The 27,955-nt window shown below is 36.5% G+C and overlaps 1 protein-coding gene across 3 annotated transcripts in view; it reads left to right on the forward strand.

Moving 5' to 3' along the window:
- LOC150081797 (WD repeat-containing protein 26) overlaps positions 1 to 27,955 on the forward strand; it is a 597,339-nt gene that overhangs the window by 542,055 nt on the left and 27,329 nt on the right. For all 3 annotated transcript variants that reach the window (XM_090378893.1, XM_090378894.1, XM_090378895.1), the window contains one exon: positions 13,793 to 13,871. In XM_090378893.1, the coding sequence (XP_090235019.1) occupies positions 13,793 to 13,871 (79 nt within the window). The remainder of the gene's footprint in view (positions 1 to 13,792; positions 13,872 to 27,955) is intronic.

Raw genomic sequence — 27,955 nt, forward strand, 5'->3', positions numbered from 1 at the left:
ATCATAGAAGGTACTAGACTTTTCATACCAACTAAGAAATGCCGTTCTGAACTTAGATGGATGTCAACTGAACTGATGAGCCTGTGGCAGAGAAGGAAAAATGTACAAGATGCATATAAATTATAAGCCAGTACAAAGTCACAAGGTGTGCATGAGTGGATTTTAGGGAGGGAGGCTAACTGGACTTCTCTTAAATCTTCTAAAATAGAAAGATATTGGATCAGTGTTTTAGACTGAGTGTGATAACTTGCACCTTTCCTTACCAAAGGAAAAGTCTTTCCCTTTACCCTTACTAGTAGTCAAGGGAAAGGGATTAGAGGGGAACAGGCATTCTGTGTGTTATCAGACACTCAGTCTAAAACACTTATGGATCTGATATCTTTCTATTTTATAAAATTTAGGCGAAGTTGTCCGGTTGACCTGCCTCTCTAAAATCCACTCATGGACACTTTCTCAATGGAAAACCCTGTTGCATCACTTTGGTGGCAACGAACAGGTAGAGTGGATCTTATTATTATTATTATTATTATTAGCCATATGGTGCAAGAAAGCCTGAGACTTATGCTGCACCAGCCAAAAAAAAAAAAAAAAAAAAAAATTCCCTATTACCCTGAGAGAGAGAGAGAGAGAGAGAGAGAGAGAGAGAGAGAGAGAGAGAGAGAGAGAGAGAGAGAGAGAGAGGAATTACCAAGAAAGGGAAGAATGATGATATCCAGCTCAGGACCCTGGGTGTGCCAAGCCCATACTCACCATATGTGAGCCCCTGGGGGTTCTGTTCAAGATGCCTGGTCAGTGTGAAGAGGAAAAGACCAATCCCTCCAGAACATGACAAAACAAATGGCCCTCAGTCCCCAGAAGCTTTTGCCATCCCTTTTATGGCAGCGAGAGGATTAGAGTGGAAGCAAAGGATACTAAGAATCTCTGGCTATGGCTCGGCTGCCATGCACGGAAACTGAACTTAGCCTGTTACAATGTAAGATCGCTCATCGGTGACAATAGGATATTAGAACTGGAGAAGTTCTAATATCCTATTCTTCTAATATTCTAATTAGAAAATGTGAATTGGAATAGCATTAGCAAGGGCACATGATGCAAGAAAACAAGCTTATATAGCATCAGCCAAAAAAAACACACACACACCCTTATTTCACCCATCCACTCGCTCCAAATGTTTGTCTAGTTCTGCCTTGAATCTGTTTAAGCTATCACCTTCTACAATGACAGGTGGAATTTTGTTCCAGCAATCAACCACCCGCTGGCTAAAGGCAACCTTCCGCACCTCTATCCTACAACTGTCTTTCCTCAATTTGAATTTATGCCCTCTCAGGTGATTATTCTGAGCAAGAGGAAGAATCCCATCAGCATTGAGAATGCTCAAACCATTCAAGGCTTTATACACCTCAATTAGATCACCGCTCATGTGCCTAGTCTCCTGCGAGGTGATCTGATCGTCGGCTTAGCTGAAACAAGAAGAAAAAATGAATCACTTATAAGTTTATCAAGTGGAAATCTGCTGTACACCAATGGAAATAGTGAAAAGAGTGAAGGTGGAGTTGGCTTTCTGGTCCATGAAGATATAAAAAACAACATTTTGGAATTCAAAAGCACATCACCAAGGGTGTCAGGACTACAACTCAGGATTTCTAGGAGGTACAAGCTAAAGGTTATAATGATTTATGCACCAACATCGAACCATGATGATGAAGAAGTTAAAGAAATGTACACCAAAATTGAGAGACTTAAATGAACAGAAAACTCACTATACCATTATTATGGGGGACTTCAATGCTAAGGTTGGAAAGAGCCAAAACAACGCATAAAGGGAATCGATAGGAAATTTTGGAATTGGTGAAAGAAGTGAAAGAGGTGAATAACTTGTGGAATTTGCAGAATCACAAGGGATGTCAGCAATGAACACTTTTTTCAAGAAAAGGATGAATAGGAATGGTAAGATGAACTTGATATAGATGTAAAGGAAGAAAGGAAAAAAACTGACTCGAGTAAATAATACAAAGGTTTTTTAGATAACAGAAGAGGAGAAAAAGCAGTATGTACTAGAACTTAGGAACATATTTGAGCTTCTGAAGACCTTTCAGGACCAAGGTATCAACGAGGAATACAACAATTTTCTGAAAGTGATAAAGCCCGAGAAACCTATAGGTAAAAAGAAATCCAAAGAAGAAAAAAATTATTCAAGAAACACTTGTCGTGATGAACCAAAGAAGACAAATGATGAGAAATTTAAACACTGACAAGGACAAAATTGAGTATACTGAGTTTTGCAAAGCCATTAGAAAGAGACTCAGAGAGGGCATAAGATCTAACACAAGAAAAGTAGAACAAGCATTAAGGGAAAACAAAGGACTTAAATCAGCATTCATGAGCAGTAATACAGAAAGACAAATGATACTGAAACTGAAGAATAGTGAAGGTGTACTTATAAATAGCATAAGACTACTATCCCAATTTGTCTGAAACGTAAAGTAATGATCCAATGTATACTCCCCACCATGACTTATGGAAGTGAAACTTGGACACTCACCAAACGAATGGAAGAGAAGCTGTAAACTACACAGTGAAAAATGGAACAAATTATATTAGGAATCGGACTGTTGGACACGAAGAGAAACAAATGGATTAGGCAGCAAACACAAATAAAGAACATTCTTATCACAACTAAAGAACTGAAATGGTTTTGTCCAGGACACATATATGGAAGAAATCATGACAGATGGACTAAGAAGATAACAGAATGATACCCAAGGGGAGCTGGAAGACAACAACGGAGATGGTCAGGTGAAATTCACAAGTTCTTGGATAGTAAATGGATGGCCATTGCACAAAACAGAAGGAACTGGAAATTTGCTGGAGAGGCCTTCATCCTGCAGTGGATTGGAAAAGGCTGATGATGATAATGATGACAGAAGTCACAAAGGAGGTTAGGCAAGTTAAGGCAGATTTTGAGAAGTCTCTGGCAAAGAATGTAAAGAAAAGCAACTAAAATTTCTTTATTTATTTTAATAGTAGGAAGGAGTTGAATCACAGTGCCCATTTAATATTAATAGTTTAACTATAGATGAAATTTCTCAGGTTGCTGGCAAACTGAATAGATATTTTGCATCCACATTCACACATGAGGAGTTATTTAAGGAGGGATACAAACATTCATCAAAATCTAACAGGGAGCTAAATGATTTTGTGTAACTGAGAGGAAAGTGGAAGAGAAACTGATAAAGCTTAACATAAAAAACGCACCTGGAGCAAATGGGATCTATCCAGTTAAATTAACCAAGGCAACAAAAGATGTAAGCAAATCCTTGTGAAGCTATATGCTGAAATCTAAATAGACTGCTAAAATTATTCTTGATATCATGAACATATTCAAAAGGAAATATCAACATAACACAATACACAACACAAGTTCTTCGTAGCAGCTCTATTAACTTCAATAATAGTTAATGAGGCAGTGAAAAATTAATTGATAATAATACAAATATGATTAGATATTTTTCTTCTTTGGATTCAGGGAAGTCCACATGGACTCAAGATATGCAAATGTATCCCCAGTTCACAAAGAGAAATCAAAAAGTAACATGGGTGATTACAGAATGATTGTTGGCTTAATTTCTGTTCCAGGGAAAATGATGGCGACTCTTGTTAAAGAAGTAATGCAGGAACATTTATATAGGAATATAATTACTGTTACTGCAGTCAAAGCTTGGATTTGTTAAAGGACAATCTGACCTGTCTGATTCAATACTATGATGTAGTAACAAAGGAACTGGATGTAAAAAATAATTTTGATATCATATACTTGGTTAAGGTCATTGGTTAAGGAACTATTGCAGGATCATCTAGACAAGACTGCAATTATAATTCAGACACAGTATGGGTTTGTTAAGGGAAGATATATCTAACCAGTTTGATTGGATACTAAGATTTGGTCACAAAGGAACTGGATGCAAAAAATAATTTTAATATCATATACTTGAATTTCAGGAAAGCTTTTGATACTGTTGCATATGGAAGACTGTTGTACAAATTGGATTAGAATGGCATTAAGGGCAAGTTGCTGCTATGAATAAAAGGAAGGTTGATTGAGAGAAGACAGAGTGGCAATCAATGAACACTGCTCTTCTTGTACTAATGTTATTAGTGGAGTCCTCCGGGGTTTGGTGCTGGACCTATTGTTGTTTTCACTTTTTATGAATGATATTTATGAAGTTATATCTGGCTTATTGTTTAAGTTTGCAATTGATATAAAGGTTGTCAAGGTGGATTATGACAGTAACCAAAGTACAGGCAATCCCCCGTATAACACAGTACTTCTACAACATTGTTTCACTCTACCACGATTGATAAATTGCGGAAATCCTCACACAACATTGTACTTATGTAACACAGTTTAGCTCTAATGCAATTCTCTAAAGATTTCACAGTTAGAGAATTGCGGCAAACCTCGCATAACATGGTATTTTTTTAGCTTTTGTGCAGGGGGGAAACTCTGCTATTATGTTGGATGTAGTTTTTAAACATTTCCATTCTTTTTTGTGAATCCCCACTGTTGATTCACTAGTGGTTATGCAAAAAAAAAAATTATTTGTGAATCCCCATTCTGTGCTGTTGAACTTGTGCTTGTTTGAGACCATAAAAAATTGACTTCGAAGTGTGCAGTGCATGGCTTTTAAGGTTTTCGTAAGGTTATTTTAGCTTTTATTTGATCGTTTATAAATTTTTCTGGGTGTGTATTACTAAACTTTGTTCCTAAGAACCATATTGGAATAATTTCTTTGTTGTGAATTAAATTCCAGCCCTAAATTATGCCCAAGGAAAGTAAAAAAGCACTGCTCAAAAGAAACTTTATTTCTCTAGAGTCAAAGATACAAATTTTGGAACGTCTTAATACATTGCAAAAAGTTTCAGTTTAAATGAAGCAACAGTCTGGACCATAAAGTTATATCTGACTGCAAATATGACAGTTCGTCCCCAAGCACTAATAATTGAGAAAATGGAAAAAGCACTCAGTATTTGGATTGATGATAGCAGTAAAGGAGCACAAAATTTAAAAGTGAACTTCAAAAATGCTTAGCTCTAAACTATGAAATTTACAAAGATCTATCAAGCAAGAGCAAACAAACCCAGATTTCTGATTTTTTTAAAGAGAGCAGAAGATACATGAAATCTAGATGCTGCAGAAGGAAGTTCAGAAGGTGAAAACATTTTGCAACAGAGAAAATGCTCTCATTTGATTGTGCTTAGCAGCGATGAAGAGGAAGAAAACTAAATGAACATACTTTATCTATCACAGTTTGTTAGAAGTTTGCCCAGTTATTACTGTTTTTAATAAAAGTTACGTTTATGATAGTTATTAAAAAAATGGTATATTTTTGTTAGCTTTTGGAATGTTATCCCCATTTTTGTACTGGTTCTTAGTCCTGTATAACACGGTTTCGCACTACATGAGATTTTATGGGAACCTAACTTCCGTGTTTTACGAGGTTACATGTATTCTACTGCAACAAGATCTAGAAAAATTAAGCACATTGGAAATTGCTGAGAAATGACAATTGAAGTTTAATATTGACAAATGCAAGGTATTGCATATGGGTAGCAGTAATACCAGATTAATATACCAATTGTATGGTACTACACTTGAGGTAGTGGAAAATGAGAAAGACCTTGTGGTAATTGTGCAGTCTGATATGAAATTCTCTGAGCAGTGCAGACAGGCTACCGGTACTGTTCATGGAGTTTTGTCAATGAAATACAGAAACTTTGCTGGCAGGGATAAGGAGGTGATTATCCCCTTGTACAAGGCCATGCATAGGCCTCATCTTGTGTACTATATACTGGTCTGCAGGCCTCACTTTAGGAAGGATGTAGAAATAAAAGGATATTCTCACCAAGAAAGTCTTCAGTACTGCAAATTGCAGCGTCTGGAGACTAGGCACCTTCAGGGAGGTCTAATTGAGGTATTTAAGGCCTTGAATGGATTGAGTAAGCTAAATGTTGATTTCATTCTTCCTCTTGCTGAGACCATAAACATGAGGGACCATAAATTCAAATTGAGGAAGGATTATTGTAGAATATATGTACAGAAGTTTTGTCTTCAGCCAGCGGGTTGTTGATTGTTGGAACAAACTTCCATCTCTGTTGTGGAAGTGGGTAGTTTGAATAAATTCAAGGAAGAACACTAACAAATTCTTGGAGGGTGTGGATTGGAGAAGTGTGTGTGTGTGTGTGTGTAGTTTGTAAGGGTTTTTTTTTTTTTTTTTTTTTGGCTAATGCTTTTTAAGCCTGCTTTCTTGCCTCATTCTCCACTACTATTGCCAATATACACAGATTTGCAAAGCACATTTCAGGCCTTTGAGAATCTACTTCTTCATACCCCAATAAATAAAATACAGACTGTTACAAAATTGGAGAAAAAACTAAGTTGTAAGAGTGCTAGATTCCTGGATTTATCAAAATCACTGGAAGTGCTTATGCTTATCGAGCTACTGCACGATGATTCAAAAGTTGGAAATAAATATGCCTATCAAGTTAGTATAGGGTGATTCAAAAGTCATGCAAGCAATTAGTATTATTTAAGTAATGAGCATGTTAGTACACTTCTTACAACTTTCTGTTGAAAGAGAACAATTTGGATATGTGTCCTGATAACCTCCTTGAGCACTTCACCAATGTTAACGAACACAGACTTTGCTTGGGAAAATAATATTGTACACTTGTCATAATCCAAACACTACTGGTGACTGAATGAAGGGGTTACATAAAAAAACAACAACTATTACATAGCTGAGAATGGCAAGAAGATCAAATTCCATCAAAATGTTAATGTTAATACAATTTGGACTGGCAAAATTTTGAATTACTCAGTGGAGCTGCTTAGTAGTGGCAAAGGATATAAGAAAGTGAGCATATACAGCATAAGAAAAAAAAAAAATACTTCCAAAACATCACTTGTTCAATGGCTTGTCTTGTTCTTCCCTGCATTCACCAGCTGGCTGAAGGCATACTTCCACACATCTATCCTGCAACCATCCTACCTCAATTAGAATTTGTTCCATCATGTGTGTAGACTGAGCAAGAGGAAGAATGCCTTCAGCATTGAGCTTACTCACTTCATTCAAAGCCTTAAAAATTTCAGTAAGCTCACCTCACAGGTGCCTAGTTTCTAGTTGCTGCAGTTCGCAGAACTGAATTATTTTTTGTTAGACCACCCTTTTTTGTTCTCTTCACCAACCTCATTGCCTTATTCATCACCTATTCCAGCCGGTCCACATTCCTTGTAAAGTGCAACATTCAGATCTGTATATGGTACTTAAGATGTAGCCTAACCATTGTCTTATCCCTGCTGGCAAACTTCTTGTACAGCATCACAAAAAAAAAACCCTTCCAACATCACTTGTTCATCTCCAATGGCTTGTCTAGTTCTTCCCTGCATTTATCCAAACTACCAGCTGGCTGAAGGCAAACTTCCACACATCTATCCTTGTTTTCTATGCAGCATGTTCAGGAGGCAACCGGAGAGAGTAATACTCATTGTCAAAATTCCATGAAATGTTTTGACATCCTGACTGCACAGTTACCACCAGGCCTTTATTTACCACTACCCTGAGTATAGTACCAAAGTTGATAAATTATTCTGGGATTACTCCTACCCATATGCAGTACCTTACATTTGTCGGTAAACTTCAACTGCCATTTCTCAGCCCATCTGACTAAATTTTCCTAAATCTTGTTGCAGTGGCTCATTCTGATTACTGTCATAAACCATCCTGCCAACCTTTGTATTATCTGCAGACTTAGACATTAAGCCTGATTACCTTCATCATTAATAAATGTTGAAAACAACAGTGGGCCCAGCACCGTACACCAGGGCACTCCACTAATAACATTAGTCCATGGAGAGCAGTGTCCATTGATAATCACTCTTTGTCTTCTTTCACTCAACCAGACCTGTATCCATAGCAGTAACTTGCCCTTAATACCAGTTCATACAGCAGTCTTCTATGTGCAACAATATCAAAATTTTTCCTCAAATCCAAGTATAGGATATCAAAAACATTTATTCTATCCAGTTCCTTGGTCACTGCATTATAGTATCCAATCATATTGGTCAGACAATTGTCAGACAACCATACCTTAACATATCCATACTGTGACTGGAGTATAATTGCATTCCTGTTTAGATGGTTGGCATTAATGACCGTAAGAGTAAAACATCTGCAGATTTACTTAACAAGTACAGGTCAATGTTAAAAAAAAGTCGCGAGTTAGGGTTGTATTTGAAAGTGCCTGCAATTCTGCCCAGATACAATAGGAGGGAGTATATGATGATTGGCTTGTCAAGCAATTTGGCACTGGAGATATTGTGTAAGGCTCATGGCATAGAATTTTTTTCAGTGTGATCTGTGCTTGCTAACAGGAGAGACTGCTTCTACAGGGATGGGATACACGTAAATAGAAAGGGTGCAAGAATATTTTCCCATGCTTTCGAAGCAGCAGTGTTAGATAGGTCGGAAAACTGCTAGTTTGTGGGGGGGGGGATTCACAGGCTAAAAGATTAACAGTGGCCGCAGGTAGAGGCAAAAGTGATTCTTGCACTGCTTCTTATAGAATGAGCAGCAACCTGGAAAGCAAGGTGCTAGGGATTTCCAGGACTGCTGGGAGTCATCGTGGAACAAGTAAATACATGGGCTGTGTTAGGGTAACTAAGAGTAGGAACAGGTGCATGAATATCAATGCTAGAAGTATAGTTGATAAATTTGATGAGTTTGAAGTGCTGGTCAAGACATCAAAGGTGGATATTGTTGGGATATCAGAGGCATGGTGTCACACAGATATAAGCAGTGCAGAATTGGAATTTGGAGAGTACAGTGTGTACAGAAAAGATAGACAGGACAGGAAGGGAGGAGGGGTTATACTGTTAGTTAAGAAACATAAATATAAGGAAGTGCATCCAATTGACATTGGTGGACAATGCAATGTTGAGTCAGTGTGGTGTGACATAAGCATGAGAAAGGGAAAATGACAGTAGATGTGTGTTACACACCTACTGTCATTTTCTAGTGAAGGCCTAGTGACTCTGATGAGTATAATGAAAAATTGTGCAGAGAAATAGTGGGCCAGTAAATCCGAATGTCTAATAATGGGGTGATTTTTAACTTTCCAGATATTGACTGGAACTTGTGAGTTAGTCACTGGCACACCAGCAACCATCCAATAAATCTACACTTTTGTAGATTTATTGGATGATTGTTTTCTACAGCAGCATGTTCGGGAGGCAACCAGAGAGAGAGAGTAATACTCTTGATCTGATTATCAGTAGTGATTCTTCATGCATTAAGAATCTGCAAATAAAGGAACCACTAGGTTCACAGTGTACTGATGTAGGATTTGCTCAAAGAGGTAGCTAACACCAGGGGTAAAGGGAAGGGTTTTTGCTTTCTTAAAGGTGACTAAAGTGGTCTCAGACAGTTTTTAAATTCTAAATAAGAAGCCTTCATGGACTTAAGCTTGGTGGCTACTAGGCTTTTCATGCCAACTAAGAAATATTGTTCAAGGTTTAGACCTAAATGGATGTCAGATAAACTAATGAGGCTCTTGGCAGAGAATAAAAATGCATGGTATGCATATAAATTATCAGATGACATAGAAGCCTATGGCATTTATAAGTTAGTCTGTAATCAAGTCGCAAAGGAGGTCAGGCAGGCGAAGGCAGATTTCGAGAAACCTTTTGGCAAAGGATACAAAGAAAAACAGCAAAGGGTTCTTTACTTATGTAAACTCTAGAAGGAAAGGGATGAATCCGATTGGTCCACTTAGCATAGATGGTTTGATTATTGACAAAGGGGGTTCAAAAGGTGACACAGGCAACTATAGACCTGTTAGTTTAACTTGTGTTCCACGGAAAAAAATGTTCCTGCTCAAGTAGCTGATAAACTGAATTGGTATTTTGCAACTACATTCACACACGAGGAGTTATTCAAGGAGGGGGAATGACAGAAGTTTTTCAAACTCTAACGGGGAGCTAAGTGACTGTAATAACTGAGAGCAAAATTGGGAAGAAATTGTTGATGCTAAACATAAGAAAGGTACCTGGGGTGGATGGGATCTATCCAGTGATATTAAAGAAAACTGTAAAGGAAGTAAGCAAACCCTTAGCCATAATTATGACAGCTTCCTTGGACTCTGGGGAGGTCTCTATTGACTGGAAGTGTGCAAATGTATCATCAATTCACAAAGGGGGTTCAAAAGGTGACACAGGTAACTATAGACCTGTTAGTTTAACTTGTGTTCCAGGGAAAATAATGGAGTCACTGGTTAAAGAAGCATTGCAGGATTATCTAGACAAGACTGCAGTAATAGTTAAGACACAGCATGGGTTTGTTAAAAGCAGGTCTTGTCTGACCAATTTTATTGGACACTATGATGTGGTCACAATGGAACTGAATGCAAAAAATAATTTTTAATATCATATACTTGGATTTCAGGAAAGCTTTTGATAATGTTGCACATGGAAGACTGTTGTACAATTGGAGCAGTATGGCACTAAGGGCAACTTGCTACAATGGATAAAGGGATGGTTGAGTTGAGTGGGAGATGACAGAGAGTGGTACTCAATGGACACTGCTCTTCATGAACTAATGTTATTAGTGGATCTCCCTAAGGTTTGGTGCTGACCCAGTGTTGTTTTGTGTATTCATCAATGATAAAAATGAAGGTACATCAGGCTTAATGTCCAAGTTTTCAAATGATACAAGGGTTGTTAGTGACAGTAAGACAGTATGCTACTGCAACAGGATCTAGATTAGATGGGCAAATGGCTGTACAACTGGAAGTTTAACATTGACAAATGCAAATACTGGATATGGGTAGCAGTAACCCAAGAGAACCATGCCAACTGTGTGTTACAGTTCTCAGGAAGTGGAGAATGAAAAAGATCTAGGGGTAATTGTGCAGTCAGATATGAAGTTAGCTGAGCAGTGCAGAAGGGCTGCCAGAGCGGGTCATGGAGTCTTGTCAACGACATACAGGAATTTTGCTAGCAGGGATGAGGAGGTGATTGTCCCATTGTACAAGGGAATGGTCAGGCCACACCTTGAGTACTGTATACAGGTCTGGAGGCCTCATTTCAAGAAAGATGTAGAGCTGCTGGAACGAGTACAGAGAAGGGCAACAAGATTAGTGAATGGAACAAAGGGTTGCTCTTACGAAGAAAGGCTTAAGTTTTGCAAATTACAGTGTCTGGCACCGGCGAGGTGATCTGATAGAGGTGTATAAAGCCTTGAATGGTTTGAGCATGCTCAAACCATTTGAGCATGCTGATGGGATTCTTCCTCTTTCTGTGAATAATCACCTTAGAGGGCATAAATTCAGATTGAGGAAAGACAGATGTAGTATAGATGTGCGGAAATTTGCGTTTAGCCAGCGGGTAGTTGTTTACTGGAACAGACTTCCGTCTCTTGTTGTGGAAGTTGATAGTTTAAATAAATTTAAAGCTGATCTAGGCAGGCATTTGGAGTGAATGAATGGGTGAAATGGGAGAGGTTTTATTTTTTTCTTTTTGGCTGATGCTGCATAACCTTGCTTTCTTGCATCATGCGTATGTCTCAACTAATGCTAATGGTCCTGCATTACTTCTTTAACCAATGACTCCATTGTTTTCCTGGGAACACACATTAAGCTAAGTGGTGTAATTACTTATGTCACCTTTTGCACTCCTCTATGAATTGGGGACCACCCTGAAAACCATAGATGCTCTCATAATTATGGCTTTGGGTTTGCTTACTTCCTTTATTTAAAATCTGTTCGCGAAAAAATTATTTGGCAATATCTACAACAGGATCAGACATCTTTTTCAAATTCAACCATACTCAGCCTACATTCAAAGAGTTTATCCCTGTTCGAATGTAGGCTGATTATGACAGTTGTATTTTTCCCTATTTATATGAAATGGGAAGGGTATTTTTCTTTCTTTCTTTTTTTCCTGGCTGATGCTGTATAAGCTTGCTTTTCTTCATCACTTGCCACTACTAATACTATATACAGTTGAAACACCATTTTCTTCCTTCATACATAAGCATGACATAACCTTTCAATGTGAGATACTATTGTTTTTTCTCCTAAAGCTTATACAGCCCTTTAATCAAATTTGGAGAACAATGAGAGAAATGTAAATCACATAAAATCATTTGAAAGGTTCAGTATGCCCTCTGTAGCTGATACATCCATAAATATGCAACAACTATACTTGGACAAATTGTAACAAGCCCAATAGAAAGGAAGTCGTAACAACAATGTCGAACCACTCTCAGTAGTGTTCTTCACATTCTAGCAAATACATCATTCCATAATTAAGATTTACCTAGACTTAAGAATTTCATGGACTATGGAACAATTCTGTGAATAGTTTCTACAAGATGAGCTCCATTCAGTATTGTTTACTCGTAAGACTTGTTTTTATCTTAATAATCACTAGAAGGCTTTGTCCCCCTGCTCGCTGCACTCGCTTCTTTTAATAAAATAAAAGACTTACAAACTTTCGACTCTGTCTCTCTCTTCTTCAGCTATGAATACATAAATATGTTACTATATCTATATAATATCGGTGTAGATACACCATAGACAACTCTTAAAGAAAAACTACAGTCGTAGTGTGAAAGGCATCATTTCATCTGTATCTCATATTGTGCTCATCCTTCACGAGTTACCAGTAATGCTTCACTAATAGAGAAGACTATTGTCACTTATTCTTGGTAGGCACCATCACCCAGCCGTTTCAAAGCTAGTTTGCTATTCATCGGTGAGTACCTTTCACACTACATTTGTAGTTTTTCTTTAAGAATTGTCTATGGTGTATCTACACCGATGTTATATTGATATAGAGTCTTAAACACTTAAAATGTTATGTCTTGTTGCATTTAGTTTATTTAAATAAATATGTTACATATGGAAATCAAGAATAGTACCGCTATGATCATATTAGATAAACATAGCATGTGACCATGCTTAAACAGAAGTTTGTTTTACTACAGTAAAACAAGTATTACCGTGTAACCTGCATCTCTCTTCTCCCATTGGCTGAATAAATATCATTAGGAGGAAAATGATTTTAATGTTAACTTGATGATGTTGGGCTGATTCATTACAAATGTGGCCTGAGGCAACATATATTTAACATGTTACGTGAGTGATGGTGTGAGTTGGGATATGGGACAAACTAGTGCACTCTACTTTCTTCAGCATTACTGTGATAGGTGAAACACATCTGGTTGTGTAGGACCTTGGACCTGTTATTGATGATATTTCTTGATAATGCATGTGTATGTTCTTATCTATCTGGTACACTTCTGCTTTTAACCATTTGCATCTGACAGTACTTTAATGACTGATTTTCAAAATGAATGTTTTTAAAGACAAGGGATGATGGAATGGCCACCATAATCAGCTGTTTTTTTATTCTGTGGTGATTCGAAATATGGTAACCTGTTGTGTATCATGATGATCAAGAAAGATTGCAGAACTACAACAGTGATGACATGTTACTGAAGAATAGAGCATCATGTACCCTTAGGATCAGGTAGTACGTAGAAGTGGTAAAATGTTTGCTTATAATTTATTATATCTCTATGAACTGTTTGACATATAAATATTATTTGTCAAGTTATTACATTTCAATATGGTGCATGACTTTTGGACACTCTTTATATGGTTATTGTTCATAAAATAGGTCATTCATATATAAATCTGAAAACTATGTTAAAATTATATAAATTTTTTTTAGAATCCAAGAGGACCATTCTATAATGTCTTTTACTTGTGATGTAAGTGGACGGTTAGCACTCATCAATGTGGCAACTCAGGTATGTCAGTATGTATTCATTTTAAATCACATTATTTAATTAAAATGACAAATAACACAAAATCATATACAAGTGGTTGCACCTTTGAGGGAATTTTAACCTTTTCAGAAGAGATTGCTTGAATTTTTAATAAAGAAACTATCAAAAATAAAGGCACCTCCTCACTCTGCCTTAGGAACTTGCATATTGTGGGAGTTTCCCTAAATATCTCCATAATCATAAACTTAAAAGACCCAGAAGATAAGGTCGGATTCTTTGCTCATGTGAAGTGTATTTTAGTATTAATATATTTTTTACATACTGAATGGCCATTAATTTTTCCACATGTATGCTTAGTAAAACCATAATAGTCAGTAACATATGATTTGAAACAAGGGAAGGTTCAAAGTCCACGTGCCAGACTAGGGTCTGGCACGTGGACTTTGAACTGCCAAAAGCAGATGTCTTCTAAGAATCAATGCCTTATTGAATTAATTGTGTGTTGTATATATGCAGAGGGACCTAACTATAGCTGCTAATAATACTACAGGAAGTGGCTTTTTATGTATATGTGCTGGGTACAGAGACAATGAAGAAATTAAATGGAAATTTAACATTTTGTTGGACAAATTTTAGTGGTTGTAGGAAAGAGTAGTTCCATTCAAAGTAATTAAATTGGGGGGATTAAATGAGTAATTAAATTGGGATCACCACAAGCAGGATGACCTGCTTGTGGTGATCCCAATATTATAATTGTTAAGCTTTGCTTAACAATTTATAATATTGAGAAAAAGTTGCAAGTTAAGGCTCAGTTGTGTCTGGAATTTTGCCAAGACATGACCATGGAGAGTTTATGATTAGTCTTGTTAGATAGTATGAACCAGAGCTGTAATGCTCAATATGTTCTATGTTGATATCAATATTTGTAAAATAATAAGAGAAGTTTACCTCACTATAGTATGTAGAACACTTCCGTATGGTACTCTCCAGAAATTAAAACAAATGAAAAAATTGCAAAACGATTTTCCTTCCTGAAGCTGACAACGCTTTTCAACGGTATGTCGTGATCACAGGAATGAAAATTACAACGCTTCTTCCTGAAGCATTGTCAGCTTCAGGAAAGAAAATTGTTTGGCTATTTTTTCATTATATTCTTCTAATTAATTTTCTTATTTTTAATTGTGTTAAATTGAGTTTTATTTTGTTAAATTGATTTTTAATTATTTGTTACTCTAATGTAAGATTTTTTGATTTTCTCGTTTTAATTTCTGGAGAGTATCATACAGAAGTGTTCTACGTACTATATTAAGGTAAACTTCTCTTATAATTTTACAAATATTAGTATTGTATATCAGTTTATCCCTGGATAGATTGTACAAGGCCCATATTGTACCGATGGGGTACAATTTTGCTTAGCATGGCCTGTGTTGTTAACAGAACGGAATGTTTTTCTAGGGAGGATACACTTGAATAGCAGAAAGAGGATATTTCCTAAACACTACCTAGGTACTTCCCCTGAGTTCAAGAATGCTCTCATAATTATGGTTAATGCTTTGCTTACTTCCTTTGCTACATCCTTTAATATAACTGGATAGATCCCATCCACCCCAGGTGCCTTTATTGTGTTTAACTTCAAAACTTTCTCCTCCACACTGCTCTCAGTTATTACAAAATCATTTAGCTCACTGGAGTTTAATAAGTTTCTCTCCTCCACTTCCCTACAGAATTCCTCATGCGTGAATGTAGATACAAAATACTCATTCAGTTTGTCAGCTATCTGAGCAGGATCACCATCAGTCAAATCATCGATAGCATTCCCTTCCTTTCTAGAGTTAATATAATTAAAGAAGTCTTTGCTGTTTTTCTTTGCGTCCTATGCCAGAGATTTCTTGTGATCTGGCTTTGCGTGCCTAAACTCCTTTGTGACTTGATTACAGACTACCTTATATCTACCTGATAATTTATATGTATCCCACACATTTTTCTCTCTGCCACAAGTCTCATTAGTTCATCTGACATCCATTTAGGCCTAAAACTTGAACAGTATTTCTTTGCCAGTATGAAGTAGCTTCCAAGATTAATTCCTTATATACTTTCCATTTAGAATTTGCTGTTGGTAACATCCCTCCCCTGAGTCCAAGAATGCTCTCATAATTATGGCTAATATCTTTGCTTACTTCCTTTGCTACCTCCTTTAATATAACTGGATAGATCCCATCCACCCCAGGTGCCTTTATTGTGTTTAACTTCAAAAATTTCTCCTCCACACTACTCTCAGTTATTACAAAATCCACAAGTCTTGCTAGTGTGCAAGTGACCTACCCACGAGTTCCAATCAATATCTGGTTTGTTGTACTTGTTGCCGTAATGTGATATTTTTGCACCTTAGGCAAATCAAACATTTACCTAAGGCATATGGATTATCCATAAAATTAAATAATCTGCACAGCTGTGAAGCACCCCTATCAAAATGGTGCCCTAGGCATTTGTCGGGATGCCTACCATACCATGACAGCACTGACTGTACTGATCAGTCATTAGGCCTGTAACACACTCCTACCCTCATTTTTTTGCTTTCCAGTGCTTATATCACACCAAACTGACTCAATATTGCACTCTCCACCAATGTCAACCGGATGCACTGCCGTAACCCCTCCTCCCTTCCTATCCTGTCTGTACACATTGTACTCCCCAAATTCCAATTCTGCTTTCCTTATATCTGTGTGACACCACATCTCTGATATCCCAACAATATCTGCGTTTGATGTCTTGACCAGCACTTCAAATTCATCATTATTTACTATACTCCTAGTATTGGTGTAATGCAAGTATACATGCACTTGTTCTTATTCTTAGTTACCCTAACACAGCCCATGTATTTACTTGTTTCATGATGCAACCCAGCAGCTCTTGAGATCTCCAGCTACTTGCCTTACAGGCTGCTGCTACCCATTCAGCTATCTCTCCTGTTAACAAGCACAGACCATGCTGAAAAAAATTCTACCCCATGAGCCTTGTACAATCTCTCCAGGGCCGAATTGATCGACAATAATCTCATCATATACTCCCTCCTATCATGTCTGGGCAGAATTGCAGACACTTTCAATTTGAACCTTAATTCACGGCTTTTTTTTCAACATTGACCTTTACTTGTTAAGTAATTCCGCCAGTCTCCTACTCTTAATATCATTAGTGCCAACGTGTACAACAATATCACCCTTTGTGCCCTTAAAAGATATCTGCTGCTCTAAAATGTCATCAACCTTTGCCCCTGGCAGACATACTCTGGTCCTGTTCCATCTTGCACAATCCTTCTTATCCTACCCTTCTTGCACAATATGTTCCCCAAACTGTTATTGTTGGTGTTACTCTTGTTCTTCAGATGGGAACAGCAGCGAACTTAAGCGAGTTTGACAAAGGCCAAATTGTAATGGCCAGACGACTGGGTCAGAGCATATCCAAAACAGAAGCTGATGGGATGCTCACTCTCAGCCGTGGTTAGTACCTACCGAAAGTGGTCCGAGGAGGGGAAACCCAGCAACCGCCACCGAGGAGTTGGACGACAACGGCTCACCGATGCTTGAGATGAGCGAAGGCTCTCCCGGATGGTATGTGGCAACAGAAAGGTGACTGAGGCACAACTCGTTGATAGTTGGAATGCTGGTGACAGGAGTAATGTGTCACAACACATAGTACATCGAACCCTGCCGAAAATGGGGCTGCGTAGCTGCAGGCCGCTCCAAGTGCCCATGCTAGCCATGGTTCACCAACGACTGCACCTACAATGGGCACACGAGCATCTTAACTGGACCTTGAGTGGTTTGAAGGTCGTCTGGTCCGATGAATCAAGTTTCTTTTTGCACCATGTGGACAGCTGGGTATATGTGTGTCGTTTACCTGAGGAAGTGATGGCACCTGGATGCACCGTGGGATGAAAACAAGCGGTGGTGGTGGCGGTGTCTTGTTTTGGCAATGTTCTGTCTGGATACACGGGTTCAGTCATCCATGTGCCAGGCACGTTAACGTCTACCACCTACCTAAACATCATTGCTGACCTGGTACATCCTTTCATGGCAACGGTCTCGTTTAGAAATCTTGTAGCATCCATGCCTCGCCAGGTACGAGCTGTTTTGGCTGCATGTGGAGGACCAACATCATATTAGGTAGATGGTCATAATGTTTTGGCTCATCAGTGTATATTATTAATTTCACTTGGTATAAGAGTGATATTAAATATTGTAATTATCTTATCTTTTTTTTTTTTTTTTTCTTTCTTTTATATATATATATATACACAGGGCGGGTTTTTTTTTTTTTTTTCCCCTGCTGGAACAGTATTGGAGAAGTTAAAAAGAAATAAAAAATAAAATTTCATATTTAAATTTTAAAAAATTATTTATTATTTTTTTAAATGTTTTATGACTCATCTATTGAAGTAATTAATTAAGTATTGCGATTTTCCAATCACAATGCTTAATTAATAATTAAAATGCTTAATAAAACCAAGGCTTATTTTGGGGCCATCATGCAGTCATAGACATAAACAGTAAAAAAGGAAATTGTATATGATGACGTGCTTTTACTGTGGAAATCTTTATAAATTTGAAATGTCAGATTATTTAAAAATCATCACTGGGGAGTGAGAATGCATGCTGCTTATTGTGTAAATGCAGTATTATTGAAGTATCAAATTAAAAGTAATGGTGATTTTATTAAAACACTGCAACAAAGAACTGAGATTGCAGGGCGAGTGGAAAAATTAACAAGCAGCCAAAACGATAAAATAATTTTTTTGTTGAGATCTCAGTAAAAAAAAAAAAAAAAAATCATTCAAAATTTAAGTTTATAATATTTTGAAAAAACCTTCCAAATTAGAAAATTTGGCACGTATGTCATCATGGTTTTCTAAAAATTTTCCTGCAGAGGACCTTACACCATCCCCCCTCTTTCTTAGGAGGGGCTTCCTCTAAATTCCCTAAATTTATATTTTACAAATAAAGCCCTACATATATAGCCAGTTCAGTTTACCTGCTTGACCCACAAGAAATTAGTTTCCTAAAATTTTTCACGTCCGTTTTTTAAATAATTGTATAATAAAAAAAAATCAGAATAGTATTTGCTTGCAGAATATAGTTTCTCTTAAAAATATTTCCAATAATGTCATACAAGTCCTTAGCATCCAACTGCACGCAGGTAACAGTATTTATTATAAAAATGCTCTGGTCCTGCAAATAAATAATTAATTACATTTTTTTTTTTTTTTTTTTTTTTTTTTGTGTGCCATGAATTCCCCCATTTTAATGCATATAAGTGAGGTTAAAATGAGAAGTGATAAGAGCCAGAGTAATGTATGAATGTTATATTCTCTTTTCCAAAATTCATTACAAAAATTTAGTATATATGTTACAGTTTAAACCCGAAATCCGTTACTACCAGTTCTTACCAATAAAAACAAGAAGGTCCTAACGCATTTAACACAACTAGTTTTTACTAGTAAGAACTGGAAACCACTGTGACTGCTGGTAAAAATCTGAATCCAAAGTACAACTACTAGTAGTATTTAGAGACATTTTTAGAAAAATAACTAGTTCCTTTGAATTTAGCAGAAAACACAAGAACACTGTAAAATGTAACAGAAGGGATGGTTAAACATTCAGAACAAGACTCTTACCCATGGATCTTTGCAATGGCAAATGATGGCCAGATCTTGCTCCACCTACTGCTTCCCTCTGACTGGTTGCAAATTACCATGAACATTAGAGCAACTGCTGTTCTGCAAGCAAGCAAGCAAGACCAGCAGGAATACAATAGACAGGCTGGGAAACATCACCCTCATTTATAGTAGTTTACTTAACAGATTCCACTAGTGGAAAAAAAAAGTCAGATTAGTTTAAGCCACCAAATTCATGACGGAGTCAAGCAAAAAATGGTGCACACTATATGATATGGACACTTTTTTTGCTAGAATCTGGCCTGAATTTGGTAGTATAAACTAACGTAACCTAACCTTTTTTTTTTTTTTTTACTAGCCAAACATGAAAATCTGTAAATTCTTGCCGGCTCTACCCACTTTCAGAATGGCATTCACTCTAATGCAAAACATGATGATTAGCAGACAATCAGTGCAAAGCAGAGGGGAGGGCATAGCTAGATCGGGCCATCACTTGGTGTTGCAAAGATTCATGGGGAAGAGTCTTGTTCTAAAGTTTAATCTTCCCCTCTATGACATTTTACAGTGTTTTTGTGGTTTCTGCTAACTGAAATTTCAAAAGAACGAGTTTTTACTAAAAATGTCACTAAATACTAGGAGTTATACTTTGGATTCAGGTTTTTACCAGTAGGCACAGTGGTTTCTAGTTCTTTCTGTTAAAAAATGGTTTTGTCAAATGTGTTAGGAGCTTCTTATTTTTACTAGTAAGAACTAGTAGTAATGGATTTCAGGTTTTGACTGTAACTTTTCTTTTGCTCATATAAGTGTTGAAGTTTTATGCCAATTAACCTCTGGTGGCCACACTTTTACTAACTAGCAACAAAACTTCCTGTGTACAGAACAGATTTCTGATATCGCACATTAGCCAAAGGAACTGAATACCAAGAATAATTTTGATATCATATACTTGGATTTCAGGAAATCTTTTGATACTGTTGCACATGGAAGACTGCTGTACAAATTGGAGAGGTATGGCATTAAGGGTAAGTTGCTACAATGGATAAAGGGATGGTTGAGTGGGAGACGACAGAGTGGTAATCAATGGACACTGCTCTTCGTGGACAAATGTTATTAGTGGAGTTCCCCGGGGTTCGGTGTTGGGCCCATTGTTGTTTTGTATATTTATCAATGAAATTTTGTATATTTAATGTCCAAGTTTGCAAATGATACAAAGGTTGGCAGGGTTGTTAACGACCATAAAGACAGTATGCTACTCCAACTGGATCTAGATAAGTTGAGCAAATGGGCTGAAAAGTGGTAACTGAAGTTTAACATTGACAAATGCAAAGTACTGCATATGGCTAACAGTAACCAAAGGGAAACATACCAACACTGTGTGGTACTATACTCTGGGAAGTGGAAAGTAAGAAAGACCTGGGGACAATTGTGCAGTCAAATATTAAGTTCGCTGAGCAGTGCAAAGGGGCTTCCAGGGCAGGACGAGGAGATGATTATCCCGTTATACAAGGCAATGGACAGGCCACACCTAGAGTGCTGTGTACATGTACAGGTCTGGAGGTCTCATTTTAGGAAGGATGTAGAGTTGCTAGAACGAGTACAAAGAAGGGCAACAAGATTGGTGAGGGGAACAAAGGGGTGCTCTTACAAGACAGGCTTAAGTTCTGCAAATTGCAGCACCCCTGGAGAGTAGGCACCTGCAAGGTGATCTGATTGAGATGGGTTGAGCAAGCTGAATGCTGATGGGATTCTTCCTCTTGCTCAGATTAAGAACCTGAGTGGACATAAATTCAAATTGAGGAAAGACAGTTGTAGAAAAATGCAGAAATTTGTCTTTAGTCAGCAGGTAGTTGATGGGTGGAACCGACTTCCATCTTTTGTTGTGGAAGTTGATAGCCTAAATAAATTTAAGGCCGAGCTGGAATGAATGAACAGGTGAGATGGGAACTTTTTTTTTTTTTTTTTTTTTTTGGATGATGCTGCATAAGCTTGCTTTCTTGTATCATATGCCTATGCTAATGCTACTTAACCTTTTTATGGCAATAAAAAGTTTTTCTTTATTATTACTTGAACAATGATGTGAAATACATGAGTTTTAGTGTCATTGTTTACTAATGAATGACCTATAATGATTTTCATTTTTTAGTTTGGTAGGCATTGCAGAAATTTTATTTATAGCAATTCCTGCAGTGTAAAGAGAAACAAAATTTAATATTAAATGAGACTTTATTAAATATGAGAGTGTAAAAAAAAAAAAAAATATGCCGCCTGTTTTATAACCTCAGTTTTAAGTAGCACAGCAAATGTTGTCTAGGTTCTCCACGTTAATAACATTTATAGCTTTGGAAAATATGTAATAGCATTTTTAAATATAGTCTGTCCTCGTATAGCATGATAGTTGTGTTCCTAGAAACCCTCGTGCAATGCAAAATCGTGCAATATAAACAACAGGCCCTATGGGAAAAGTGGAGTTAGGTGCCGACCACCCAAGATTGAACACACACATTTGGAACCAAAACATTACCAAACACAATAAATAATCGGGTAATTTTAATCGTTATAAAATACTTACGTATTTTATAACGATTAAAATGCGTAATAAAAAATATAATATATTTTTTATTATAATATAATAAATAATAAATATTTTTTATTATATTATAATAAAGTATTTTTAGTATTTTTTAATACTAAAAAAGTATTTTTTACGAATAAAATACATATTTTATTCATAAAAAGTGTATTATATTAAATAAAATAGTCGTAATAAAATACTTACGTATTTTATATAATACGTAAGTATAAATTATAATACGTAAGTCGTAATAAAATGCTTACGTATTTTATTACGACTATTACGTAATAAAATATTGCTAATGCTTTTGCTTCTATCGTAAGCATACTTGTTTTTTGTTTGATTTTCTATCCAAACAGATGACAGCTGTTCCATCTCTTCCAGTTCTTTGTGTATTAATCTAATGAATTTTAATTACACTTTGAGTTGTTCCCGCTATGAAAGTTGTTTTTATTTTCTCCGCATTCTTTGTAATTCTCGGCGTTGCCTCATTTAAGTCTGTAGCACGTGCAATATCACATGGTCTTTCATTTTGCTCAAAGCGTTTCACAATTTCGTATTTTTTTCTCTATCGACAGAGGCGGACTGGCCATAAGCCTTACCCGGGAAATCCCGGTGGGGCGGAGGGATTTTGGCCATAAACCGTAGTATGAGGCCACTATAAATTTTCCCAGGTGAGAATTTTTGACCCAGTCCGCCTCTGTTTATCGATATTGCTTTTTCTCTCTCTCTCTCTCTCTCTCTCTCTCTCTCTCTCTCTCTCTCTCTCTCTCTCTCTCTCAATCTGCAGTGTCTTCGCCAGGACGCTTCCTTTTCACACCTTTTAAGTATATTACTCAATTTTAGGGAATAAAGCGCAATTACAAAATGAGGAGGCACGCTTGATACACATAAACAAAGCTGCGCGCTTATTTCAACTGAATAAACAACACCATAAAGGCTGAGATACAGCCTTTATGGTGTTGTTTAACACCCCACATTTTACTAAAGCACATTTCTGGGGGTTACTACCATAAAACAATAAAAACAATTTCCAGTTGCGTTTCTGCTAGTGGAATCTGTTATAAACTGGTAGTAAACTCGATCTAATTGCATTTGCGATTATATCGATAGCTGGAATTGTGTTGGTTTTTACGTTATGATGGTGAAATGTGTTTCCCCTTCACTGATATAAAACACATAAATACATTTTCAGAATCTTCTTCATTCCTATCGTGTTGCGTTTGGTTGGGGTGATTCCACGTTCGACTGCCATTTCTTGTAAACACAAAGGCGAATCGTGCATAAGCGAATTCGGTTCGTGTTATATAAGATAACGTTCCTCTATTTATAAATCGTGTATGATCGAATTCGTGTAATGTAAACACGTGTTATACGAGGACCGACTGTACCATTAGTCTAGTATAAAGCCTGCAATCAGCCTTATGATTTGGAAAACAGAAAATATTCGAAGTCTTACTTTAAATTTATTTTTTATACTCATTGGATTAGCATATAAGCAAATAAATGTGTGTTTGTTGGTGTTATTATTAATGCTTACGTGCTCGTGTAATTGCTATTTCCGTGTGGACCCCCACTAAGCCTTGTAATGCTCCTCTCCTTTTCAGGCCACTGCATGTCAAAATAGTATTGCTTTTAAATTTCACTATACCATATCTTTGGCAGTAGAGCAGTGTTGCTTGGATGTGGCAATGCTTGGCCTCACAGTAGCTGATAGATCAAGGAAGCTGAGCAGTAAAGCTTTCTGTTCTAAATTATACAGAATTCTAACATTGAGTGCCTTCCCACCCATGAGGAGACAGCAATCCATGAAATGGTGCCATCTGGCTAATGACATTTCACTGAGAAAAAATAGCAATATACATCCCCTTTCAGGGAAGCTACTTATTTGAGCTACAAGAATAACTTGTTGAAAAGGTCCTTTTAAGCTCTATATTGCTCCCTTTTTTTCAGGGCTTTATGGTAATTTATACAGCCACTCCCTGGCTTATGTAATACTCTACTTACAGAAATTCAACTTTACATAAGTTTTTGCCAGCTAGTGCAAACTTAAAAAAATCGTGGAAATGTATTTTGCATCCCATATGAATAAATGGAGGTATCGCAAAAATATTGTAATGTGAACCCAATAACAAATTTTATTTTTTTTATTTTTTTTTTTGGTAATTTGTTCCAAGACCTCGGAAGTTGAAATTTTCGCTATATGACTCTCTAAAAGGTCATTTTTATAATGGAAATTGCACTACATTTTCATCATTATCTTATGTTCCATTATTCAAATCAATTTTGAATGCCTTTGTGATATTTTCCTAAAACACATTTCTTGAGATTACTACCAGTATTAGTAAATTAATAAGAGGAGTTTACCTCAATATAGTACGTGGAACACTTCCGTATGATACCCTCCAGAAATTAAAACGGAAAAAACGAAAAAATCGACAACTTACCGGTACATTAAAGTAAAATATAAATAATTAAAGTAAAATATAAATAATTAAATAATCAATTTAACACAATTCAAAATCAATTCAAAACAATTAAAATTCAAATTAACGCAATTAAAAGAATCTAACGAAAATATTCAAAACGATTTTCCTTCCTGAAGCTGACAATGCTTTTCGACCGACTGTCGTGATCACAGGAATGAAAATACAATTTTCAATCAATTTTCATTCCTGTGATCACGACAGTCGGTTGAAAAGCATTGTCAGCTTCAGGAAGGAAAATCGTTTTGAATATTTTCGTTAGATTCTTTTAATTGCGTTAATTTGAATTTTAATTGTTTTGAATTGATTTTGAATTGTGTTAAATTAATTATTTAATTATTTATATTTTACTTTAATGTACCGGTAAGTTGTCGATTTTTTCGTTTTTTCCGTTTTAATTTCTGGAGGGTATCATACGGAAGTGTTCCACGTACTATATTGAGGTAAACTCCTCTTATTAATTTACTAATATTATTATCAACGTAGAACATATTGAGTATTACAGCTCTGATTCATACTATGAGATTACTACCATAAAACAATAAAAACAATTTGCACTTTCTGGTTTATTAGTCTTTTCTGCTAGTGGAATCTATTATAAATGGGTAGTAAACTTGATCTTATTGCATTTGTGATAATACCGATAACTGTAATTCTGTGAGTGTTTGCATTACGGTATTGTGGTAAAATGAGTTCCCCTTCACTGAAATCTTCAATCATATAAAAAACATAAATAAATTTTCAGAATCTTCTCTTCATTCCTATTTACTTATTACAATGGTGAAGGGAAAAGGACCAATGAAAAGTGCAAGTGCTGGCAGTGCTGGGAAACAAAACAAAATTGATTTATGAAGATGGTTAATTAAGAAGTATGAAGCAGGACAAAGTTTGTCATCTGTTGCACAGAATTAGGTCTCACTGCTTCAACAGTGAATATTATTTTAAGGGACAGTGTGCATATAAAAGAACATGTTAAAGGATCAGCGCATTTAAAATCAACATTTATCACAAAACGGCATTCAGGTGCTATATTGAAGATGGAAAAGCTGTTAATAATATGGATGGAAAATCAGATTCAAAAGCAAGTGTCCCTGAGTCTAATGGCCAGTCAAGCAAAAGCAAGAAGTAGTTATGAAGATATTAAGGATAAGTATGGCGAACCCCAAGCCAAGTTCGTGGCAAGCAGTGGGTGGTTTAATAGGTTTAAACATCGCACTGGTTTCCAAAACATTAAAGTATGTGGTGAAGTCGCCAGTGCCGATTCTGCAGCTGCAGAGAAATTTTGTGATGTGTTGGAAAAAACCTCTTCTAAATCTCCACAGCCCTCAACTTCCGCAGCGGCTTGCTTATCAGCTGGAGAGTTAATTCTGGCAACGATACTCGAAAGGTAAAACTTGCTGACGTTATGCCTATCTCCTCTCTCATTTTGTAATTTCATAATTTTGAAATTTTTGTAAATTTGTACATTTTGTAATTTTTCTTGCACATGTGATAAAAAAAAAATTGAATAAATAATTCTGTTTACTTGTTCATCGAAGGGAAAAGGACCTTTTTACTTCTCACTGATATTTGTATTTGAAAACAAAAAGCAATGTATTTTCCTTTTAGGAAAATGCTACCTTGTCAAGGTGATGAGGAAGGAAACTCATTTTGAAGAGATTCACAACATGAGATGTTATTATAATGCATTTCAGGCAAATGCTACTTTCATACAGCTATCTCTTAAATGATGCTCATGCACTACCAATACTTCAATTGAATTTTTATATAGTTGTCATTACTATAAATAAATATTAAGTACATTACTGTTAGTAGTGGCAAATGATGCAAGCTTTATGGAGCATCATCACCAAAAAAAACCAGGGGGGGGAGACTACCCATCTCACCTCTCACTGCCTTCCAAAAATTTGTTTAGCTCTTCCTTGAATTTATCCACAACAACAAATGAGAGTTTGTTCTAGCAGTTAACCACCGCTGGCTGAATGCAAAACTGTTGCACATCTATCCTGCAATCATCCTTCCTCGATGTGAATTTATGCACCCTTGTGTGTGTGTAGTCTCAGAGGAAGAATGTCATTAATATTGAGCTTACTCAATCCATTGAAGCCTTAAATACCTCAGTCAGATTTCACATACCTAGTCTCCAGACATTGCAATTTGCAGAAGTGAAGCTTTTCGTTTACCCTTTTGTTCCCTTCATCAATCTCGTGATTTGAATGAAAAAGGCCACAGCCTGGTGGCCTATTTCATTCAAATTAATTTCCTGAATGTTAATCAGAATAAAACAACAAATCTGCCCTCTTGTCATAATATACATTGGTGTAAGCAGATACTAATTAAGAAACAGATGTTTCACTGGAATGGGTGATTATGGATAATTACACAAGCATTGCATTTCTCTGCACCCTTTCTACTAGATCTATATCCTTTCTAAAGTGAGGCTTCCAGGCCTGTATGCAATACTCATGATGCATCCTAACCATGGCCTTGTACAAAAATAATGATCACCTCCTTATTCTTGCTAGCAAAGTTCCTGTATATCATTGACAAAACCCCAAGAGCCTGTCAGCCTGTCTGCACTGCTCAGAGAACTTCATATCCAATTGTGCAATTATCACCAGGTCTTTTTCCTACTACCTTGAATGTAGTACTACACAACCGGATTAATCAGGGATTACTACTACCCATACGCAGTACCTTGTATTTTTTAATGTTAAACTTAAACTGTCATTTCTTAGCCCATCAGCCTAAATTTTCTATATCTTGCAGTAGCTTACCTTGATTACTGTCATTAACGATCCTGCCAATCTTTGTATAATCTGCAAACTTAGACCTTAAAGCTGATACATTTTCATCATTATCATTAATATATATTGAAACAAGAATGGGCCCAGCAAACCCTCTAATGGCATTACTCCATGAAGAGCAATGCCCATTGATATCCACTCTCGATCTTCTTCCCAAACTGGAGCATTTTGGCATTAAGGGCAAGTTACTGCTATGGATAAACCATCTCTTTATCCACAGCAGTAACTTGCCCTTAATGCCACATTGCTCCAGTTTGTATAGCAGTCTTTTATGTGCAACAATATTAGAAGCCTCCCTAAAATCCAAGTATATGATAAAAACTATTTTTTGCATCCAGTTCCTTTGTTACAGCACTATGTCTCACCCCATATTAATTGTGGCCTATTTCATTAAAATTAATTTCCTGAATGTTAAACAGATTAAAACAACAAATCTGCCCTTTTTTGATAATATATGCTATAAGCAGATACAGTCAGTCCTCGTATAGCACGATAGTTGTGTTCCTAGAAACCCTCGTGCAATGCAAAATCGTGCAATATAAACAACAGGCCCTATGGGAAAAATAGGG

The sequence above is a fragment of the Mastigoproctus giganteus genome, chromosome 8 (genome assembly GCF_048544385.1).
Source record: "Mastigoproctus giganteus isolate SK-2022 chromosome 8, ASM4854438v1, whole genome shotgun sequence".
NCBI lineage: Eukaryota > Metazoa > Arthropoda > Arachnida > Uropygi > Thelyphonidae > Mastigoproctus > Mastigoproctus giganteus.